The sequence below is a fragment of the Nannobrachium achirus genome, assembly GCF_963921795.1.
Source record: "Nannobrachium achirus genome assembly, chromosome: 19".
Taxonomy (NCBI): Eukaryota; Metazoa; Chordata; class Actinopteri; order Myctophiformes; family Myctophidae; genus Nannobrachium; species Nannobrachium achirus.
The window spans coordinates 41,164,353-41,188,736 of record NC_137826.1 but is presented as its reverse complement, the minus strand read 5'-3'; the positions used below and the strand labels follow the sequence as shown (position 1 = coordinate 41,188,736).

At 41.9% G+C, this 24,384-nt stretch overlaps 1 protein-coding gene and 1 long non-coding RNA gene across 3 annotated transcripts in view; one reads left to right on the top strand and one right to left on the bottom strand.

Moving 5' to 3' along the window:
- Positions 1-24,384, top strand: part of arhgef12b (Rho guanine nucleotide exchange factor (GEF) 12b) — a 70,233-nt gene that overhangs the window by 42,921 nt on the left and 2,928 nt on the right. For both annotated transcript variants that reach the window (XM_080749139.1, XM_080749138.1), the window contains exons 24-37: positions 71-156; positions 902-1,027; positions 1,945-2,059; positions 2,567-2,667; positions 4,047-4,124; positions 6,077-6,152; positions 16,276-16,443; positions 16,866-16,953; positions 17,303-17,380; positions 17,488-17,582; positions 19,782-20,144; positions 21,432-21,686; positions 22,838-23,064; positions 23,670-23,742. In XM_080749139.1, coding sequence (XP_080605265.1) covers positions 71-156; positions 902-1,027; positions 1,945-2,059; positions 2,567-2,667; positions 4,047-4,124; positions 6,077-6,152; positions 16,276-16,443; positions 16,866-16,953; positions 17,303-17,380; positions 17,488-17,582; positions 19,782-20,144; positions 21,432-21,686; positions 22,838-23,064; positions 23,670-23,742 — 1,929 coding nt within the window. The remainder of the gene's footprint in view (positions 1-70; positions 157-901; positions 1,028-1,944; positions 2,060-2,566; positions 2,668-4,046; positions 4,125-6,076; positions 6,153-16,275; positions 16,444-16,865; positions 16,954-17,302; positions 17,381-17,487; positions 17,583-19,781; positions 20,145-21,431; positions 21,687-22,837; positions 23,065-23,669; positions 23,743-24,384) is intronic.
- LOC308304532 lies at positions 8,711-10,207 on the bottom strand. The gene is made up of 3 exons (XR_013963068.1): positions 9,869-10,207; positions 8,980-9,044; positions 8,711-8,885 (listed from the first exon to the last, which is right to left on the bottom strand). It is a non-coding gene; the product is annotated as an uncharacterized lncRNA (long non-coding RNA).

Below are 24,384 nucleotides of genomic sequence, written 5' to 3'. Positions count from 1 at the left end.
GGCCATCGTACAGGGGTGGAGACTGGCTGACCAGGGCACTTCACACTGTACGTGTACCCATTTCCCACAGTGTCTGTAACGGAACAGATGACAGCCATCAGGAAAAGGAGCGAGACATCGGTGATAGGTCCCATCGGAAATGATCTCCTGACATGGGTAAGATATCTAAGCAAAGTGGTTCTACGTATTACCAGTAAGACGCCTACTTGTAGATCTGCAATTTTCAAATATTTTTTTTTTACTTTTACTTTTGGTACATTTTGATGCTAATACTTTTGTACTTATACTCAAGTACATTTGAATTCCGGAGTAACAGAGTATTTCTACATTGCAGTATTGATACTTTTACTATGCAAGTACTTTTTCCACCGCTGTGTGTGTGTGTGTGTGTGTGTGTGTGTGTGTGTGTGTGTGTGTGTGTGTGTGTGTGTGTGTGTGTGTGTGTGTGTGTGTGTGTGTGTGTGTGTGTGTGTGTGTGTGTGTGTGTGTGTGTGTGTGTGTGTGTGTGTGTGTGTGTGTGTGTGTGTGTGTGTGCGCGCGTGTTTGTGTGTGTGTGTGTGTGTGTGTGTGTGTGTGTGTGTACTGTGTGTGTGTGCGCGTGCGTGTACTGTGTGTGTGTGCGCGTGCGTGTACTGTGTGTGGTGTGCACTGCATGTAACCTTGATACATGAAAAAAAAAAAAACTGTTTCACTCCTTTCAGTTGTACATATTTTGTTTTGATTGTATTGTATTGTGTCTACTTCTGCTTTAGCAATGTAAACGTATGTTTTCTCATGCCAATAAAGCCCTTTGAATTGAATTGAACTGTGTGTGTGTGTGTGTGTGTGTGTGTGTGTGTGTGTGTGTGCGTGTGCGTGTGCGTGTGCGTGTGTGTGTGTGTGTGTGTGTGTGTGTGTGCAGTTCAGTGGTGAGGAGGAGGAGAAGATCAAGCTGGCCGTGGGGATGTTCTGCAGCAACCAGCCGTCTGCTCTGGAACTCATCAAGAGCAGACAGAAGAAAGACCAGAGGTTCACAAACTTCATGCAGGTCAACAACGCAACCCCTATCCATCATCTGATCTGACTCTAGAGCCTCTTTACTGTACAATGGCACACACTTTAAAGGATCCCTGGCTAATAAGCCTTATAAGTTATATGCCTTAATACATTATAATTTCCCTAAAATGTAAAATTAAAAACACCTTAAAGAATGTATTTATTTTAGAAATTGTTAATCTTTCACTCAATAGGGACAACTCCCGTCGCAGGTTGATGATGTAATTTGTCCATGTGTGGTGGTCCAGCCCTATGGAATGTATTGAATGCATGTGCTAATAAAACGTATTTAAAATATATCTTTGATGCTCATATTAACCTTATGAAGTATTAAGTAGTTTTTTTATTAGCTCATGCATTTCATACATTCCATAGGGCTGGACCACACATGGAGGACATCAACTTAAGACGGGAGCGGTCCCTATTGTGTGAAAGATTGACTATTTCTAAAATAATATACCTACAATACCGGTGGTTCTCAAACGTTTTAATTTCAAGGACCACCATAACTCTGAGAGTGTACAAATGGAACCAAATAGACGTCCTATCCCTAGTTGGCAGTCAAGGAGTTTACTTTGAGGGCTGTATTTTGATTGTTCCAGCTCTTATGCCTTAACTAAAAGGCCTGTCCATACTCTCTCCGACCAACATTTTCGTCGGAAAGGTCCGGTTCAACTACAAAATGACGTCACTCACATCTTCTGAAAAGAATTACCCCGAATTAGAGTTCGGAAAGCTGCACGTCAGAAAGTCAGAACTCTCTGACTAAAAGTTTGGTGGTCGGAGACAGTATGTATATGGACTGGACTTTAAGTTAAGGCATAAGAGCTGGTACTTAAGACAATCAAAATACAGCCCTCATCTTTAAAGGATCTCAACCCTAACGGTGTGTGTGGTGTCATTGGTCAGGAGGCAGAGAGCAACCGTCAGTGTCGCAGGCTGCAGCTCAAAGACATGATCCCCATGGAGATGCAGAGGCTGGCCAAGTATCCTCTGCTGCTGGAGAACATAGCCAAGTACACCGGTGAGTTAACTGTGTGGAACCTCTCCCACGCCTCACATTGTTTACACTGTAACATCCTGAGTGTTAATATAAGCCATAGATAGGCTTTCAGAAAAACGTATTGTCAACTTCTTAAAACTAATGGCCTAAGTCATTTTTTGAGGAAAAAGGATATTTTTGCCAGCTCCTCCTCATGACACTGACCACCTCTGGTAAAATCTCCTAATTGAAAAGGATTGTGCTGTTCCCAACCCTTTTAGTAGTTTTTCTTGGGCCAAAATAGGCAATTTCTTTTGGCCTAAGTCACATTGGTTTTGTGAAGTCTGGAAAAAAATAATTTGGCCTAAATCAGGTGTAATCCTCTTATGTTACATACTGTAACTGACAGACAGTGTTATTTTTATGTTAATCATAAATTGTTATAAACGTTTTGGGTAAAATGATTAAGAAATATCATATTGTTTTGAAAAACCTAGGCCATTAGTTTAAGAAGGTGCTCTCTCTGTGTGTGCGTGTGCACCTCTGCAGAGGACAGTGAGGAGAGGTTAAAGGTGAAGAGGGCATGCGAGTGCTGCAAGAAGATCCTGAACCACGTCAACCAGGCTGTCAAGGAGGCTGAGAACAAACAGGTGTGATGAAGATGAAGCTTCAAAATCACTTTACTGTTCAAACTTAAACAAGAGGTTGCACTTCAACAAAACCAGTGAACACATACATCCAAATATGAGAATTAGGCACATCTCAAACTTCAGGTCACATTTCCACTTGTATGCTTGGATTTTAAATCAAGGGGAATGTGAGTATTTCGTCCTCTTTGACCTGAATTTTAGATCTTTGATCTGAGATGTGCAAACCTTCTCATATGTTGGATAATTATTTCGACCCTTTTATGCCCATATAAGGCATTGTATGTATGATGTCAGATGTCATAGACGTCATAGGACTTTCACATAACGAATAACTGAGTAAGTATGTTTGGGGTCTCACAGCATATCTCCATATACAGTACATATATGGGTACCAGGGGTCTCCATATAAGGGCAACTGGTCCGATATACATCACTAGCCAGATGGCCAAGACATGGTCGCTTGTAGGCACCTTACTAGCATGTACATTCTACAGTTTGTTTGGTTTGTACAGTTAGTTCTTTTGATTGTGTTTGCACAAAAGCACAATTAAATAAATCAGAATATACTTCGACTGAAAGGAAAATGTGTTATAAAGATTTAAAAACAATATGATGACTGTGACTTGTGCACCATGTGCTGATTTGTAAATGTCTACAGCATATGAGTATTTACAGAATGAAGACAATATCAGCTATATATTGTGTATTGTTGATTATCAACTGTTGTTGCTATTTCATCAAAGCCATCACAGTAGTACAAGATTTAGTGCACATTCACATGTGATAAAGTACACTCTTGAGCTCACTGCAGAAATATGCCTTCCTATCGGCTCTGAGAATGTAATGGTCAAGCCCTCTTGTTCACCTCTCGGTCCTTGAGGTGGTTCAAGGGAACTATTGATAAGAACCAGGTGGTCCATTTGGTTCCATTTGAATATTCTCAGCTAAATTAACACTGTAAAATATAATGTCCCTTCTGTGCATTAACACTGTGGGTTTTACAGTGCAGATTAGGGTCAGACATATACAACATTGTATAACAACAGCAGTGATGGAAAGTACAATTACTCAACTGTACAATATTGCATTGCGGTGCAACACATTGTGAGCTTGTAGATCTGCTATTTTCAAAGGTTTTTTTATACATTTGAAAATGTGTGAAATGGGACAGTCTGTAGTAGTCAGAGTACTTAGTACGTTTGGTACTTTAATTACATTTTGATGCCTATACTTTTGTACGTTTACTCAGAATACCAGACTTTTACTTGTAACAGAAAGAGTATTTCTACATTGCAGTATTGATACTTTTACATGTAAAACATGTGAGTACTTTTTCCACCACTGATTGTATAACAACAGTCATCTACTTCTCTCCACAGAGGCTGGAGGAGTACCAGAGAAGGTTAGACCTGGCTTCACTTAAACAAAGTGAAAACCCCCTGATCTCTGAGTTCAAAGTGAGTACAACCGCAGCTTAATTGTTATTAGGTATGCCTGCTTGTACAGTACAACAGGGTTTCCCAAAGGGGGTGCCGCAGAATAATTTGATATTTGGAATTCATCAATATCACTTCACTATGCTTAGTAAAACAGACCTGATATGCACTGTACTTGATGAGTTATTTTTCCATCTACGGCCAACTCTCAACACAAAAGGCATCACGCGTTGTGAGCTTGTACATGTAGATCAGCTATTTTTGGTGAACCTTCCCCCCAGAATAGGGATGCTGGTGTTAAAGTGGTTAAACGTCAAGTATAGTATAAAGTTATTTTCAGTCAGTTCTGATGGAAACAGATATTTCTCCGTGACATAGCCTGGCGACTGTATCTCAGGTGGAAAGATGTGCATATTTTTTTGCCAAAGAAAACAACTGACAGACTTCAACTTGTTCAAAACGCGGCAGCGTTTTGAACAAGTTTATAAAGCTCTAAATGGTCTGGCACCTTCATACCTCTATGACTGCCTGCATAGATATGTTCCAAACCGCCCACTCAGGTCCTCACTTGAGGCGCCAACAATGACATATAAAAAATATGGTGAAGCAGCTTTCTGCTTCTACGGACCGACAGCTTGGAATAAACTCCCACTACACCTAAGACAGGCAGCCTCTGTGGATAGCTTTAAAGCACAGCTCAAGACCTATTTCTTTACTCTTGCTTTTAGCTGAATGTTTAAATCCCTGTGCAGTTTAATTGACGTCCGCACTGTTCTGAAATTGTTCTTCAATGTTTTATGTTTTTATTTGTCTGCTTTATTGTAATCATTGTAATTCATTATTTATTTTTTATTTTTATTTTATTTTTTCTCTGTTAAAGCTATACTGTGTAAGTTGCTCAACTAGTGGTCAGAGCTGTATAGCAAACCGCGGTCGCGTCCGCGTCTTTCGGACGTTTTTCGCCGCGGACCGGGCCTCTCGCCACCGCGTCCGCCTGCAGCTCGCCGAGATCTATCTTTAGAGGGGTCCCTGGTTCCTGTGCGTTCAGGCATTCCGGAGAAACGGACTCCTTCACCCGAGAATATGTTGTTGTTATGTTGAGGCAAGCTACTTCCTGAGAAGTCAGCAAGATGCGCCTGTGATTGGCCGGTAGTGTACCATGTGTTTATGATCGGCGATATGATTGGCCAACGTATACACATGATGCAGATGACGTCATTTTGCCGCGAAATTCTCCCCCCCTCACGGCTCATAGAAAACATATAAAGAGAAGGCTTTAGAAGCTGAAATTAACGGAGTGGGGGTTCTAAAACTTTAGCGATTCAACAGCTAGGACAATTTTAAGATTTGTTTTATAAACTAGACCAGGTCAACCTGGTTGTGCCAGACCCCGGTTCTGCCAACCCTCTGGGCCTATAAGTTGGGTGGCTGGTGGTCCGAGTATGACAACAGGTCATTCATGTTGCTCTCGGACTCCGTGAACTCCATCTCTTGTGCCAGACCCCGGTTCTGCCAACCCCCTGTCTGTCATCATCATTTATGACATCATGCCTTTTGTAGGCATGTCATCATCATGTCATCATCATATATACCCTTTATATAGAAAACCCGGACAGACCGACATTTGCTTATGTAGGCCTACCCATTTCATGGGTCTGGCAAAAACATGGTATAACATGGTATAACTTTAAGCACTTGTGCTTCATCTTCTGCTCTGTAAAGCGCTTTGAGCTGCATTTCATGGCATGAAAGGTGCTATACAAAATTTGTATTATTATTATTATTTAATAAAGTTTATTATTATTATTATTATTATTTACGTCGCATAATATGACATAAGATTCTAAAAAATTAAGTGTAATTCAGGGGTGCCGAGGAGGAAAAGGTTAATTACAGGGGTGCCCTGAGTCAAAAGAGTTTGAAAACCCCTGCAGTACAATATCAGTGATGTGATCAGAGTTACATCTGTGCAGAGTCTGGACCTGACCAAGAGGAAGATGATACATGAAGGACCTCTCTCCTGGAAGGTCAATAAAGACAAGACTATAGGTACGACAACTCTCTCTCTCTCTCTCTCTCTCACGCACACGCACACACACACACACACACACACACACATACTTGTTTTTGCTACATCGTGGGACAATCAGACAACAGCGTCCCTCCTGGGGACCCCCCTTTCTAGACATGCTACAGCTCTGAAAAAAATCAGGCATGACCAGAAAAAAATCAGGAACAAGATTCTGACTTTAAATTATCAAAATTCAATACTTTTTCTCCCAGATCTGACTGGGTCGTCCCACGTGGGGACGTCAGATACAACCATCTTCGTGGGGACACCATAACACACTTTCAGATATGTCTTCCTGGGGACACCATAACACACTTTCAGATGTCTTCCTGGGGACACCATAACACACTTTCAGATGTCTTCCTGGGGACACCATAACACACTTTCAGATATGTCTTCCTGGGGACACCATAACACACTTTCAGATTAATGTCTTCCTGAGGACACCAGGGAGGCCAGGGAGCTGCGTTTTAGAGTTTGGAGATCATGTCACGAAGTTGGGCCACTGACAGAGAAAGCTGTCTTGCCCAGCAAGAGGAAGCTTGAGTCTAATAATTGATCATGGTCACTATTGGTTCAACCCCCATAAACAAGTACCAGAGTATCCAGATCAGTTATTCACCCTGACAGACTGCAGAGATAGACTGTGTTGGTCTTGGGACCGCCACAAAGCATGATGAAGGTCAGATCAAATCACTAACTTAGTCATGTGCCGCTGTATTAAAATGGCAACTTACTGACTCGTCGAGCAACACTGGACTGGACTGGACAAAAAGGTTTGTCCATTTCAGAATGAACTACCAGTAGAAAACTTGCTCAGTAAAGCACAGACCAGACAGAGAGTGAAGTTGTCAGTTTGCTTGTATCAAACAATCATTCATTCATGATTCATTATGGTACAGTACCCACAGAGTTAATGAGTTATACTTAGTAATGATTCAAGGTAGATATTTCTGCCATCAGGTTGAGGTTGAGACACTCAGCTACACTAGGAACATGCCTACAGGAAGAAATACAAAAAATGTGGGAAGACAGCACAAAAGACTTGTGTACTGTTGCGATAGAAGGCTAGAGAATGGATTACAACCACCCTATGGACTGCAAGCATTGTACACTGATAACATTTTTAAATTGGTCCAATTGATTATCTTTCGGCAACCTGTTGCGAGTCGGTTTTCGAGTTGACTCAATTTTGAAGTTCAAAACATTGACAGAATGAAACACTCTTCGTTGACTTATTCGTTGACAGAACGAAAAACTCTTTGCTGGCTTAAAGTTCAGCCAATTGCAATTAAATTTTTTTACATTGAGTGAACGACATACTCTGTTGACTTATATTCAGCCAATTGAAACAAATTATTTATCGTCACTTGTGTAATATGTTCATTCAACTAGGACTGGTTATTTAGCCATTAAAACTATTTATTTTACATTAAGAAATAATTGAGACAATTTATATAAATTTACATTTATTTATATAAAATTATAAACATTTATATTTTTGCATTTTCTGCATGTGCCAGTAACAATGTTCAATATCTTCACAATAATTAAACTAGGTAAACCATAAATTCAGTGCAGGTGTTTCTCAAGTCTCTGTGGTTCTCAAACATTTTCATTTGAGGATCCCAAATTAAAATTAAGCCATTACAAACTTACTTGTACAAAAATATAATCAACAAAGGCAGCAATAAATTGCACTGTAATTAACCTCAAAACAGCATGAATGCGTCAAACAAATAATAAGTACACCTTTGATTTCATGGTTTGGTTCCATGGCCTTGCCCCTTATGCAGAAACAGACATTTTAAAATGAACATCACTTTAAAATGTGTTTTGAAATGGTCAAATAAATCAAATGCCTTTGAAGTTTAGGCATTGGGGGTAAGGCAATATGCAACCTATAAAGCTCTCAGTATCTGAGACTCCAAACAGCACATCCATTACAAAAAATAAATAAAACAAGAGAAAATCCAAAAATAGCAGCTACAATCTCACTACGCGCAGCCTGTGACATGTTGTGAGCTTGTAGACTTTCTATTTTCTGGGAAGACATTTAGTTTAAACCTAAACAGGATGTCTAGAACTTTAAGTGTATAAGTATCATTGTATCTGTCCACTAAAACCATGTCCAGTTCTTCATATTTTTGGTTTACAGGTACCACCATTTATTTTTCAAAATTTACAAAAATATTGAGCTTTTATTTTAAGTAATCAAATTCCAACTGTATGTAGACCGGCACAGACGAGTGATGATACTCTAAGGACTGCAGTTTTTTGCTTTGGGAAGATGATCCAAATGTTATGACCGCTCAGGTAAATCAACGCCAAACAAACCTAGACCTGAGACATTCAGTCATTCAGTTCAATGTCGATGTCTGAGATTCATTTTCAAAACATCAGGTCCAAAACATTGTCTCCTCCAATACTGAGAAAATTTGGTTCTCAGTGTCTGAACGCGTGCTGAAGATTTTCCAGCATCCAGATACAGGAACAACTTTGCACAGTCTCAAAGAAGTACTTCCAACCTGGAGGATATTCTGTGGAGAGCATTATGGACAAACACAGCGAAGGCACTTCGAACATCTGGATGGCCGGCGACGACCACTTCATCCTCCAGCTTTCAGCAGAGTCTGGGCCTCCTTGAAACGCCACGATCTCCAGGATACCCATACGGACGCCACTGGTGTGCCTGTCCACATAGTCTCTCTCTAGATTGGAGCACATAAAAAAATGAACATTAAGAAATATCCCCTAATGACAATGAGAGATGTGTTTTTCTTGATGCCTGAAATGTTGATTTACCTTGATCATTTTCGCAAACTGCAGACGTGTGAGCGCCACCGTCTGTGCCTGGCTCGAACTGTGGTCTACATAAAAAGAACACAAGTTAAAGATTAGGAACATAGGACATGTATGTCAGCGAGCATGCTTTACTTGTGCCACAACAAATTTCCATTGAGATTTCCAAAACTTTATATTAGTGGCATGTTATATGGTCTACCTGCACAGCCTTTGTGATCCGATCTACCTTTTGGGCACCCCTGCACTATACTGTATACCGATATCTGATATTTTGAGTCCAGCCTTACTAGGTTAGCACCTTTACTATAAGTTTCAGGGGCAGCGTAATGCATCCGTGTGTGTCCGTGGCATGGGTTAGCGCAGTGCTTCTCAAAGTAGATTTCAGGGACTCTAGGGTAGGGGTCTTCAACCTTTTCAGTCCAAGTTCCCCTGAGAGAGAGATGAAGCAGGGACCCCCAGATTCCATATAGTTTCATCGTTTGACAGCACAATCATCAGTGTATTTTGGATTCATGTCAATTTGTGTTATCAGATATTTAACCACTTGAACCGTCAATACTTAATAAACTTGACCTTTCACGCTGTATTTAGTGTGCTCCTTTTCCCCTCTACACCAAACCTCTTTGCCGAAAATAGCCGATCTACAAGCTTGTAGGTCTGCTATTTTTGGCTAAAGTTCTCTGAATATGAACATTAGAGTTCAAGTGGTTACTAGGTTCTAGAGAGACCCTGGAATTTCTTTATGGGAGTCTAAATTGACCCTTACATGTCTGTAACTTTGACAGTGTACAAATATGTGTACGCTGTCAAAGTTAAGGGGAGACCTTCAAATTTCAAAGTTTAGAGTACCACTGTGTTCGTGCGTGCATGTGTGTGCGAGACATCACACCTGGGTTGGGCACGGTGAGGAGCACGGTGGTCCTCCTCCACCACCTCCGTCAGCTGGAGGCTGATGTCCAGCGTGTCCGTGCAGTTCACCCTGCCCCGCTGGGTGTAGTCCTCGCCCACCAGGCCCCCGTCCACCACCCGGCACAGCCCTGGCTGCTGTCATCTCCGCCACCGCCGCCTCCCCAGGGCCAGCCGAGGTCTAGCTTCTCCATGGTGACCTGGTAGACGGTGCCGTTGTGCTCGTGGTTACAACTGATGGTCGCTCGGCCTGGCCACCAGCTCTGTGTCGGCCTCGATCAGCTCCGACGCCGGGGTTTCTGCGGTGTCAACCGCTGGTGCCTCGTCCGTACACACAGATGAGGAGAAAGAGGGAGATAACACGATGCATTAAAATCTTAAAGGTTTTGAGTTGGAATTCAGAGTTGGATCAAAGATCTAGAACAAAGTTAGGGCTGGCCATCTTCCTGATTGTGGAGACGTGTGGTTGATCACAGACTACTTCCTTTTGTCTGAGGGAGAAGGTAGAAGGAAATATTGTACATTCTACTCCAATACATTTGTGAGACAGCTTTAATTATTTGACAATGGCCAAGTTAACATGCTGCATACTAATTGATGCTTTAGTATTAACCTCACAATGTCATAATATATAAATATTAACATAGCTTATACATACCGTCTAAGAGTCCTCGCAGTGACCAGAGAAACAGGTATTCCAAGGCAGATAGATTACTACGGTGGGAGAATCTGGCATGACCTATTAGAGTAAAAAGAATGACAATAGCACACATCGCTGAATTAATGACATTTTCATTACATCCCATCACTAAACAGCAGTGGAGGAAATATTGTACTTTCTACTCAGCTACAACAGTTAACATGCAGCTTTAGTTAGCTGCAAATTGCAACTCTAGATTGTTTTAATATCTTGAATCTAGTTGCAACATACTATTGGCAGCCCATGAATCCAAACAGAATAGTGGCTTCCTGCATTATGTGCAATTAGAAACATGCAGTGCATGTGGTATGCAGGACCATTGATTTCCCACTTCAAACTCCCAACACTTCAGAAAAAAAGAAGAAGAAAATCACCTGCATGGAATTTCTTGACAGAAATTAACTCATAACATCTCTACAAAGGATTTTACCAAACAAACACTGTAGATAGAGAATAATTCAATGATAATTCAAGCTTTCTATAGCCTATTGCTGAAATGTTGGTGAGTTTAATGTTGTTTATTACAATCAGACTTTTCTGTTTGGATGTATGGGCTGTTCAATGGTTGATGTTGCAACAGTCTAAACAGCTAGAGCAGCTTTCATGTCAAGACCCCCAAATTAGCCCACGGACCCCCATTTGAAAAGATGCCATGATTTTCATGGCTCTAGCAGTGCTTCTCAGCCATTTTGATTTCAAGGACCCCCAGTTTAAATTGCACTAGGCTACGGACCCCCATTTAATGGAATTTCTATACCAGACCCCAACATGTATTGTAAAATCAACATTTATTTAACTCAGTGTACAAAATGGAACTCATAAGGGTCCATTTGGTTCCATTTCTACCCTCTCAGAGGTAAATAAGGGTCCATCTCTACACTCAGTTACATACGATAGCTTTAAGGGTCCATTTGGTTACATTTGTACACAGTTACATACCCATAAGGGTCCATTTGATTACATTTGTATGCTTTGAGTTACAGACCCAAGTAGTGAAAACAGCCGATCTACAAGCTCACAACGCGGCACCGAGTGCCGCGCTGCGAGCTTGTAGATCTGCTATTTTTGAAAAATCGTGAAAATTAGAATTTTGACCCGATTCTATAAGTGTCTTTTGAAACCTTCTAAGGTTTTTTGAAAAACCTGTGTTTCTATGTCAGCCATCGTCAAAGAAAAGGTCCTTTTCACTTCACCTGGAGCTCAGTTAAGCCCGTATCATAGTCGGGTCCGCGGTGGAAGGCTTTACACCGCGGTGTAGTCTTTTCAAGTCTTTTTGAGTCATGAAACTACAACGTTACATCATTCCTCACGGTGGAGAGCTTTACACCGTGAGTCCCAACACATCTCTCTGTTTTTACTATCAGACAGACAGGCTCTACACCCCGTTCACTGATTGGTCAATCTAGACTAGTCAGTCACGGTGAATAGGACTCCACCGTGGCGTACTATGATGGCCTGCACTTATTTTCTGACTTGAGGTGGAAAGCTTTCCACCTCAAATTTGCGGTGGATAGCTCTCCACCGTACACTCTGATACAGGCTTTAGTCGGTTCTTGAGAGACTACCATGTCAGTGGTTCTCTAACCTTTTCATGTCAAGGACCCCCAAACTGATATTTATTTGGCCACGGACCCCCGTCTCAAAATATGTAGTTCCAGGGACCACCCAGAGGCAAATTTTGAGTTACAAACGTTTGCTTTGAAAATACATATATTCAAAGATTAGCACACATTTTCACGACTTTTCCAAAAATAGCAGATCTACAAGCTTGCAGCGCGGCACCGAGTGCCGCGCTGTGAGCTTGTATATCTGCTATTTTTCACTGGTTAAAGCATTCAATAACTCTAGGCCTGAATGGGTTAAACAGGGGTCTTCAAAGTTTTCAGGCCAGGGACCCCTTCGCTCTGAGAGAGATGAAGCAAGCTCACAAGAACTATATAAAAGAGAAAAGATCAATTATGTTTAGATCAAATAGGCTAGCAAAAATAATAGATCTACAACCACATAACACATTGTACAAATGGAACCAAATGAACCCTAAGTCTCATGATGAGAGGTTAAATGTACTCAGAGTAGGGGAGACATTGGAATTCTAAAGTTTGTGAAACACTGCCTTAACAGAGCCCAACACAGCGTGAAGATACCAGGTTTGATTTACCAGTAGGCATTCTCTCTGTCTGTCTGTCTGTCTGTCTGTCTGTCTGTCTGTCTGTCTGTCTGTCTGTCTGTCTGTCTGCTTGGTTCCATGTGTACAATACACTGTCAGAGTTAAGGAGTCAAGGACCTTCAAATTTGACAGCTTGAGAAACACTAATCTATAATAACCTTTGGCACATGTCATGTACCACTGGTGCTACTTGGGCCCCCCCTAGTGGTTTATTTATTGATTAATTGAAGAATCTATTGGAAGGAAAAGGAAGTTTCATGACAATACTGTTCACTGGTACAAGGTCAAGAGAACCACTGCACTAGACCGTTTCAGAAAGGCCTATCTTGTTTTATTAATCCTTATCTTTTTCAACAACCTGGTATTAAAAGAGCATAAAGAAATATCTTGTGTATGTCCTCCTTATTAGGATTATAAAGATCTGTGCTAATATGTCTGCATATGAAACTAAGTGTCAAATTATGTGACAGCAATGCATCTCAGGCTTTTTTATGGAGTACATTCAAAGATTTGCACACATTTTCACGACTTTTCCAAAAATAGCAGATCTACAAGCTCACAGCGTGGCACTGAGTGCCGCGCTGCGAGCTTGTAGATCTGCTATTTTTGAAAAATCGTGAAAATTAGAATTTTGACCCGATTCTATAAGTGTCTTTTGAAACCTTCTAAGGTTTTTTGAAAAACCTATGTTTCTATGTCAGCAATCTGGCCAGTCATTGTCAAAGAAAAGGTCCTTTTCACTTCACTGGAGCTCAGTTAGTCTGTTCTTGAGAGACTACTATGTCAGTGGTTCTCATAATACCCCCAAAATGATATTTATTTGACCACGGACCCCCATCTCAAAATATCTAGTTCCAGGGACCACCCAGAAGCAATATTTGAGTTACAAATGTTCGCTTTGAAAATAAATATATTCAAAGATTTGCACACATTTTCACGAAAAATCAAAAATAGCAGATCTACAAGCTCACAGCGCTGCACTCGGTGCCACGCTGTGAGCTTGTATATCTGCTATTTTTCTTCTGCTATTATATTTAAAGCATAAAATATTGCGTCATATTGTGTTCAGGCCTAAATGGGTTAACTGAAAACCAATGTCAATTATATCAGCAATCTGTCAATTGCATAGTAATCATGTATTAAAGCTATTCAAAATGGATAGAATCTTGATTTATTTTTTAACATAAATGTAAAAAATTAAAATACATTTTTAATCTTTTTTTTTTTTTTTTTTTTTTTTCACGGACCCCCTGCAGTACCTCCGCGGACCCCCTAGGGATCGCGGACCCCCTGTTGAAGACCCCTGGCCTAACTATCAAACACTATCAATCATCCTAGCCTTGACACCAGACTCCATTTATTCAACCCCAAATTCATGCTAATTACAAAGCTGGCAGGACAAGTCACCCCACGAAGTAGCAAAAACAAACACACACACAACATTGCAAAACACACCACAGCCCAGTTTTAGTGTGAGTTCTCCACACATCCAGCTGCTTACTGCCCATCCCCGTCTCAGCTAATCAACGAAATCAGATTCAGCTGGTGTCAATGAGCGAGTGCGCTGCGCTGCACTGCACTCGCCAGTGCAGTGGCGTCAGTTCAGCAAAAGCTAAGGTATGGCAACATGACTGTTGTCTGGTCTTTTACGTGAAGGCACGCATGCAACACACCAGTCATGTTGCCAAACTATTAGCTACATGCACGAAGAAGTACATTTTATTATTTCCCCCTGTAATCAAGGTATGGTACCATACCCATGTGTGCCTCTGTAGCCTACTGCTCTGTGCCTCAATGATCGCATGATGTCGCATCCATCAGCTATGCTCTCTGTCTTGCAGTGTTGCAGATAGACAGGACATTCTTTCCGACTTTATATTATATATAGATTAACATCACTGTGTTACAAACAAATATACCAAATCGTTTGAAAGATTACCTTATGCTGTGTAGACTCTTCTCCTGCCTTCCTCCATGAGACTACTTCCTTGTTGTGGAAATGCACTGCTGAATGCTGCGCGTAGATTGGCTAAAGTGGCACGTGATAGGCAGCACGCCATATGATTGGCTATAGGAGTGTGAAAGCAGCGCTAACACACTGATCTGCAGTTGCATTGGTTTGGTCAATGGGGGGAGGTAGAGGGAGATTCAGTAAACACTCCTTAAACACTCTTTTCATGTTTTTCTATCTTTGTGGGGACTTTTCTAAAAAACCGTGTGGAGCTCAACAGGCATGTCAGCAATGCTTACTCTCGATTTAAACGATAAACGGTGTGGGGACCCGATTTTGGGTCCCCACACCGTTTTGGGTCCCCTGTAGGTGACTGTGTTGTCAGATGCCTGTCCCCACGAAGTAGCAAAAACAAACACACACACACACACACACACACACACACACACACACACAGCTACTTTGCCGGGGGGAACCCAACCTGATGACACTTGTCGCTATGGAAACCGTAATCATTATGGAACAAAAGGCGTCCCGTTGGCCCCCATGGATTGATGACTTCCTCTTACGGTACGTGACTGACATGGAATGGAAGCCCAGCTCTATCTGTGAATGGAAATGTCTGTTCTGTGCATTTCATTCTTTAGGATGGAACACATTGTCTAAAACCCTTCCTGTGATAAAGTTATATATTTATTATAAAATATAATGTCCCTTCTGTGCATTAAATTCTTCAGGATGGAACACATTGTCTAAAACGTTTCCTGTGATAAAATGATATATATTTATACAATATAATGTCCCTTCTGCATTTCATTCTACAGGATGGAACACATTGTCTTAAACCCATCCATCCTGTGATAAAATGATATAATGATAAATATATAATATCTGTCCTATGCATTGCATTCTTCAGATGGAACACATTAGCTACCCAGGAAACTGGCACTGTAAATGCAGCATTATGACTGCACTCTCTGGATCTACAGTATATACAGTAAACTGCTGTTGTCGTTCAGATCTGAGCTGCATTTTAGAGTTGAGGTTAAAATGTAAATGCATACAAGTACTGTAGGCCTACATCCCCGTCCCCCAGCAGTGTTTTTGGCAGCAACTATCGATTATTACTTTTATCATTATTAGTAATTTATCAAATAATCGAGAAGCCCATTTTTCTTTATATTATTTCAGATCTGTATATATATATATATATATATATATATATATATACACAGGTATATATATATCTAAAATCAATTAATATATTAACCACTTAGGCATTATTTTATACTTCATTGTAGATTTGCTATTTTTGAAAAATCCTGATCTTTGAATATACAGTATAGTATACATTGTTTAAAGCGAACATTTTTAACTAAAATCCTTGACATGAACAGGTTTGAGCACCACTGATATAGAAACAAGTCTTTCAGAAAGCTTTTAGAATTTAGAAGACATTTGTAGAATCAAAAGTGGCTATGTTTATCAGACAACTGATTTAAAAGATCGGTCTTAAAGGGTTAATGGATGAATGCACCCTTACGTGTGTCCCTGCGGTGGTCCCTCCCTCAGAGTTGTACACCCTGCTGCTAGAAGACATCCTGGTTCTTCTCCAGAAGCAGGACGACCGTCTGGTGTTGAAGTGTCACAGTAAGAACCTGGCAGGGAACTCTGACACCAAGCACATCTTCAGTCCCATCATCAAGCTCAACACTGTACTGGTGCGCTCTGTGGCCACTGGTAAGTATGTCTAAAAAATGAGAAAAAGGTTCTTATCTCATGCACAGTTTATTTGTGAGTTGAGCAGCAACATTTTAAACGAATTGCACAGAGGCTGAGTCTAACTGAGTGAACTCTGTTCATCGTCGTCAAATCACCACGGCAGGCCATGAAATGTAATACATTAGATTAGATTACATAACATACACTATTACAGTATTACATTTCATGGATCTAATAATGGATCTTTAAATGAGTATCTGACATACTGTGAAATCTGGTGGGCATGTAGATAATTATAGATAAACTATTTACATGTTATTCACCCCAGAACAGGGACGGTAAAGTTCAAGTGTAGTACTTAATGTGGATACTTATTGTGCACATGAAGTGTATATTGTTTAATGACGGCAGGGAGTGGTGTGTATTTTGTCTCTCCTCAGACAACAAGTCCTTCTTTGTGCTGTCCATGTCGGACAACGGTGCCCAGATCTACGAGCTGATGGCACAGACCATATCGGACCAGAGGACGTAAGTCTGCCATCACTTCAACGGTCCCACTGAGACACTGGTTCTCTTTCTGGACCAGGAGGGAAAGAAAGTAACCTTGGGAACCAATGGCTCCCAAGGTTTGGATCAATGGAACTAACATAGTACACTTTAAGTTTGTATTTATCAATATCACAGAAAACACATCATTTATTTACAAACCATTATTTACAAACCATTTATTTCTTTTTTTTTTTTTTTTTTTTTCATCTGCGATTGCGTGCTAGTGCTATAAAGATAATATCCAAAGCTAAAAAAGGGAGTTGATGAACATTTTTTGTCATAGTTTTAGTCAATGAAATTAACACTGGTGTGAACTCCGTCCCTGCAGGTGGCAGTGTCTGATCACGCAGTGTGCTGAGACCATGAAGACCAAAGCACACAACATCATACCTCTAAGTCAGACTGAGTGAGTTCTCCAATGTAAAAAATATCCTACTATTTGTCACCTTTTCAACTGCATTTTAATCATTTGTGTGTGGGTGTGCGTGTGTGTGTGGGTGTGCATGTGTTCAGAGCTGAGCAGGACGCTATTGAGATCATCAACACAGAGGAGACCAAGCCAAGCAAGGATTCTGACTGCACATCACCTGGCTGTTTGCAGCCTCCAGGTACGGGCAGAGTTGCTACAAATATAATGTTGAGATTAAATGAAAAATGCCTTCTTAATCACATATGTAAAACTACCGTATATACGACATGTGCTGACGTAGACTTGAACAAACCAATTTGAACCAATATCATGACATCCATCCAATCAATCTCCAACTGTAATTATCTTCGTTCAAATCAAATTCCTCCCAACGTTGTGTCCTGCCTCCCTATCACTCGGTAATACGTCATGATGCAAACGATACTCTGGAAATGCTGTTTCATGTGGACTGTAAAGGATAGTACCAGTGCAGTCCATTGGTTTTTCTCTCTGCCACCAACAGCTTGAGTCACCCATACTTCCTTCTGTGGAACCCTAACCCTCAAGTTTCCATTAACTTGAAATCCCTGCTAATTATGTCATCTTCACAGCCCATCTCTGAGGCACAGAGCGTGTAGACAGACATGGTGCCGTCCCTATAGCGAGCATTAGTGAAGAAGACCCATATATGGAGATACTGTATGGTTGAAAAAAGGAAGTGTTCCTGTGTGTGTGTGTGTGTGTGTGTGTGTGTGTGTGTGTGTGTGTGTGTGTGTGTGTGTGTGTGTGTGTGTGTGTGTGTGTGTGTGTGTGTGTGTGTGTGTGTGTGTGTGTGTGTGTGTGTGTGTGTGTGTGACGATATATCGTCGTTGTCGGGTGAAAACCTTGTATGTCCAAAACCGTTCGTTTTGTATTTATAGTATAGTACCAGAGCAGTCCATTGGTTTTTCTCTCTGCCACCAACAGCTTGAGTCACCCATACTTCCTTCTGTGGAACCCTAACCCTCAGGTTTCCATTAACTTGAAATCCCCTTGCTTCACCTTGAAAACCCCTGACCAGGCTACGTAATACAAAATCTTTGCAGCTTGTTGTACGATGAAGTACTGAATATATCGTCGTTGTCGGGTGAAAACCTTGTATGTCCAAAACCGTTCGTTTTGTATTTATAGATAGTACCAGAGCAGTCCATTGGTTTTTCTCTCTGCCACCAACAGCTTGAGTCACCCATACTTCCTTCTGTGGAACCCTAACCCTCAGGTTTCCATTAACTTGAAATCCCTGCTAATGATGTCATCTTCACAGCCCATCTCTGAGGCACAGAGCGTGTAGACAGACATGGTGCCGTCCCTATAGCGAGCATTAGTGAAGAAGACCCATATATGGAGATACTGTATGGTTGAAAAAAGGAAGTGTTCCTGTGTGTGTGTGTGTGTGTGTGTGTGTGTGTGTGTGTGTGTGTGTGTGTGTGTGTGTGTGTGTGTGTGTGTGTGTGTGTGTGTGTGTGTGTGTGTGTGTGTGTGTGTGTGTGTGTGTGTGTGTGTGTGTGTGTGTGCGTGCGTGCGTGTGTGTGTGCGTGCTCACATGTGCAGCAGGTTTTATAACCTACATTAGTGTTTTAAAAGTTGAGACAGTTGGCCTCCCTTCAGACAAAGCTCAGACAATGTGTCCTCCAATGACTTTACTGTCTTTGCTAGACATGAGTGTCTATTTAATAATGCCTAAATGTGGTACCTGACTACAGCTACACTTTAACTCAAAAGTTAGTTATTTCCACATCACACTTTAAACGTATAATTCAAGTAAAAGTTTGCTTTGTCTCTGCGAGTTGTTCCACTGCCAAGTCTACACTCAATAAGTTACAGATGAGCGTTGGTGTGCAATAGGAGAAACCTAAAATAAGAATTGATCCTAGTTTCATTGTTTGTACGCTGGCTTCAGCCAAACTATTACAGATAACACAAAATGTGAATCTACAGCCTTCCTGTACAATATGATCCCATCCTTTTCACCTTCACTGGGCTTCCCCTTGCTTCACCTTGAAAACCCCTGACCAGGCTACGTAATACAAAATCTTTGCAGCTTGTTGTACGATGAAGTACTGAATATATCGTCGTTGTCGGGTGAAAACCTTGTATGTCCAAAACCGTTCGTTTTGTATTTATCATTTAAAAAAATGAACTAAACTAGTGAAAACAGCCGATCTACAAGCACACAACGCCTCGCGCCGCGAGGCGTTGTGTGCTTGTAGATCTGCTGTTTTCACTACTTTTGTGCGACGGCCTTGTACAATGAAGCAGGGCTTTGCTTCGCGAAAGAATTTACAAATATGAAACTTGGAAATACGAGGTTTCCGCCCGACAACGACGATATATAAAATGTTTCTTGGCATCCCCGCAGATGGCCCTCCATCTCCAGGCCTACAAGCTCCACCGACCAACAGCAACAACCCCTTTGAGGGAGACGAGGAGGAGGAAGAGGAGGAGGAGTCAGCAGCCCTGGCAGAGAGAGAAGAGGAGGGGGAGGAGAGAAGAAAGAGAGAAGAGGAGGAGGGGTTGGAGGAGAGAAGGAGGAGAGAAGAGGATGGGTTGGAGGAGGAGGATGAGGCGGAGCTCCAGGCCTTCCTAGATGGCGTGCTGCCCGACAGTTATACTGCCTTCCTCCAAGAGACGCCACAGGAGGGCGTGACCGCCAACCACCAGGAGCCCCATGCCTTCCACATGATGCCCGCTGCCACCAGAGCAGAGGAGGCCCTGAGGACACGTAAATGCATTACTTAATCTTTACAGTACACATGAATATGCCAGTTACTGGGAAATAATTGCGGTATGTGCAAAAAACGTCCGCCTGGTGGTGCGATAACCTGCCAAATGTACTTGCCAAGCGTACAAACAGACGCGGGGCAAACAGACAAAGCCAGATGTAGGAAAAGAGCCAAAAAAGCATGTAAACGTTACAGTTACCCTTGGCTAGCTTCTTTTACATTAAAGATGGGGTGCAGTGATTTCTTCCCCCCTACAACATACACTAATCATCAGGTATTATGATTATACTGATAATGATAGTGATTTCTTTTCTTCAAAAAAGTGTACAGAAAGTGTTAAAATTATGTTTTTATGTGGCCACACCCACGTTCATTAAGTATGTCTGGTTGTCAGGTGGCTGGTGACCCAGCTGAATATTGTATATTCTCCAAGAAAGGGTTGGGGAACCGCCGGTTTAGAATTAGAACGGTATATTAGCCGTATGGAGATGCCCATATTAAAACCGTAATATACCGGACATCTGACCAAGGAGTCTCAGCCAGACCGGAATTTACCGTACTGGGTCATTAAAAACGAAAGAAATGTTTTTTATCCGAAAATCGTCAATCGTCTAACCTTCCCTTGTCACCGCTCGTCCATTGATAGCGCATGGCTTCTCTGACATGAACCGGAAGTGACGTTGAGTCCTTTCCCTTCTAAACCTTCCCAGCTCCCATCCATTTTCTGTTTAGACGATAGCATTAGCATAGCTGGAGTGCTAGGGGCTAAGCTAGCGAAAATGTTCTCATCGACTGTACAGTCATACTTGGATTATATGCGCCCACATTTACGTGAACGGATCGCGCACGCGAAACACACGGGGAGAAGATGCTTCGGCCAAAACCGCCACTCTATGCCAATGCAGATTGAGCCATTTCGCTGGTGACTGTGGTGAGATTACAACGGGGGATCGTGATGGGGATGGGGGGATGGAGATTACATGATATATATATCTTTTTTTAAGATTTGTTTTTGGGCTTTTTGCCTTTATTGGATAGGACAGTAGACTGACAGGAAATGGGGGAGAGACAGGGAGTGACACGCGGCAAAGGTCGCTCGGATCGGGAATCGAACCGGCGACGCCGACAGGCATTGATGCCGAAATGGCAATGCCTATATGGTATGCGCCTGGTCCACTAGGCCACCAGGCGCCCCCGGAGATTACATGATATTTCACGGCTAATCTACCAACAAGCCATTCTATTTCGGCTGCCAAAGTGTTAACGTATTCTGTTGTGTCTGGCAGTGGCGGTTCTGAAGCAGGTGCTGCTGGACCACATGAAGAGCAGAGAGGACGCCGGCCAAGAGGAGACCTCCAGCAGGACCCCTGGATGCCTGCTGAGGACCGTCTCGCTGGGGAACCAGAACCACCAGAGCCAGGGGACGTGTTCTGGGTCGCCTGACAGTGACACGTTCGAGACGGGCCACGTGTCTAAAGAGACAGAGGGAGCAGAACTCCCAACCGGCCACTCGGGGATCTCTGTAGCAACTGAAAACTGTGGTGAGAGGCTTGGAAATGATCAACATCTTTAGGGTTACTTTTGCTGGGGGGGGATGGGGGGTGGGAATCCATGCCACTTCTTTGTTTTGATATCTGCCCTCTGGTCATTAGTGTGGTTGCAACTGCAGGGCATCCAGACTAGATAGTACTTGTCCGACTTTATTCCATCCATCTTTCTTCACCCCCTAGATAAACTCCTTCCTTGCATTTGGTTAAGAGAAACGCTACATAGTTTAATTTATATAAATGTATTTGTGAATTAATTTTCTCCATTGACTTTAATTAAAATGTAAGTTTTCCCAAATATAGAGAAGATGACTGACATCATAGATGTCTGACATCATAGATCATGAGACTGACACAGTATGTCCATATATGGGCATTCCAAGATAAGGGCTTAATATTGATGACATCATGGATCTCCATTTATGGGCATAAAGGGGACAAGGACGGAATGTTTAGCACCGCTCAAATAGGGACAAGGACTGACAGTAACAGAGATATTTGCAAGTGTGACCTCGTACTATTCTGTCTATTTGCACTTCGTCTCCTAGACCAGGGGTTTTCAAAGTGGGTGACGGGGCACCCTGGGGTGCCGCGACGGCAGTCCAGGGGTGCCGCGAGATCATTTGATAATATTTGGAATTTATTTGGACACTTGAAGAAATATTTAGTATAATTTTAAATTTGAAGTACAAAGTTATTTTCGGTCAGTTCTAACCAAAATAGCTATTATCTCAGCGTTTTCCTCGCAACATAATCACTAAAATATCGTCACTGTCAGGCAGAAACCTCTGTCGCGATGCGAGGCGTTGTGTGCTTGTAGATCTGCTGTTTTCACTAGTTTATTACATTTTATAGATGATAAATACAAAATGAACGGTTTGGTTTCCACCCGACAACGACGATATGCTATAGATTTAAGGTGCTGGGAGTGAAAATTATAATGTAGGGGTGCCTCGGATTAAAACAATATTCATGGGGTGCCCTGAGACAAAAAAGTTTGGGAACCCCTGTCCTAGACGGCTCACCTCCTATAGAGCCATGCCCTAGAAATGTGGACCTACTGTATTTGCCTCTCCTACAGGCACAACCGCAGTCCTGAATAAACCATGGCGATCAATAAAGGTCTATCTACTGTATGTATCCAGGTAACTACATGGTGCTGGACTACCCTGGCGGTGGCTGTGAAGAGAGCAACACTGAGGACGATGGCGTGGGAGGAGGGGCCCAGTGGGACTGTGAGGGGGACTCCGACATCGACCTGAAGAAGCTGCTTTCCTCGGCCTCACAGACCACTGAGGGAGGAGGACCTGACCTCAACCGCCAGATCATGACCCACCTGCGCCTCCTGCAGGCCAACCTGCAACATTTGAAGGTAGAGGACTAATAAACCTTGTGTTCAACTTCTGCCTCATTCTTCTTCCTCCGTTCATGTGTTTCCACCTCTTCGACCAAAAAGAGTTTTCTGAAAAACATAATCTTTCTATATCAGTGATGCTCTCTAAAATATATATATACTCAAAGATTGACACACGTTTTCATGATTTGTAAAAAATAGCAGATCTACAAGCTCATATCCCGGCACTTGGTGCTGCGCTATGAGCTTGTATATCTGCTATTTTTTGATGAGCCCAAAGTATAATAATATTATAATGGTTAAAGTGACAGATGTATACTTTCCGCTCTTTTTTCCCCCACTACACCAAATCTCTTGTTTCAGTTCGTTAATGATCACATGAAATGTAAATGTAGTCAATATAGCCTATCACTGCTCACGAACTTCAAAGTCGTAACTTAATTATAGTTTAATTACGACTTTTAATCTAATGACTGAGACCTTTTTGTCACCAACTAATACATTTACCTATTATCCATTTTTAGATGACAACACAAGGTATTTTGTCCTTCACTCTGTATACTGTGTCTGTTCATTCTACTGTATGTATCCTTCTGCTCAAACTTCAAATGATTTTCTTTCAGGAAGTGGAGACTAAGTACAATCAACTGCGGCAAACAAGGGGCGAAACTGCCACTGACTCAGATGATGGCAGTGGTATGTGTCAGTCAGTTACTTGTAAATGATGATGATTGTTACTTTACTTGGACTCAACCTCTGTGGTCATATATGGGACACACACGCCTGTTTGAGACCTTTCAGTTGGACACCGCTTGAGTTACAGTATGCCTGTGACAGACAGACAAAGAGACACAGGTTTTGTGATTAATAGAAAGATTATCGGCTGCAAGCTTGTAGATCTGTTATTTTTGAAAAATCGTGAAAATTAGAATTTTGACCCGATTCTATAAGTGTCTTTTGAATCCTTCTAAGGTTTTCTTTTGAAAAACCTATGTTTCTATGTCAGCAATCTGGCCAGCCATCGTCAAAGAAAAGGTCCTTTTCACTTAACTGGAGCTCAGTTCTGGAGCCTGTTCTTGAGAGACTACTATGTCAGTGGTTCTCAAACCATTTCATGTGAAGGACTCCCAAAATGATATTTATTTGGCCACGGACCCGCATCTCAAAATATTTAGTTCCAGGGACCACCCAGAAGCAAAATTTGAGTTACAAACGTTCGCTTTGAAAATATATTCAAAGATTTGCACACATTTTCATGACTTTTTCAAAAATAGCAGATCTACAAGCTCACAGCGCGGCACTCGGTGCCGCGCTGTGAGCTTGTATATCTGCTATTTT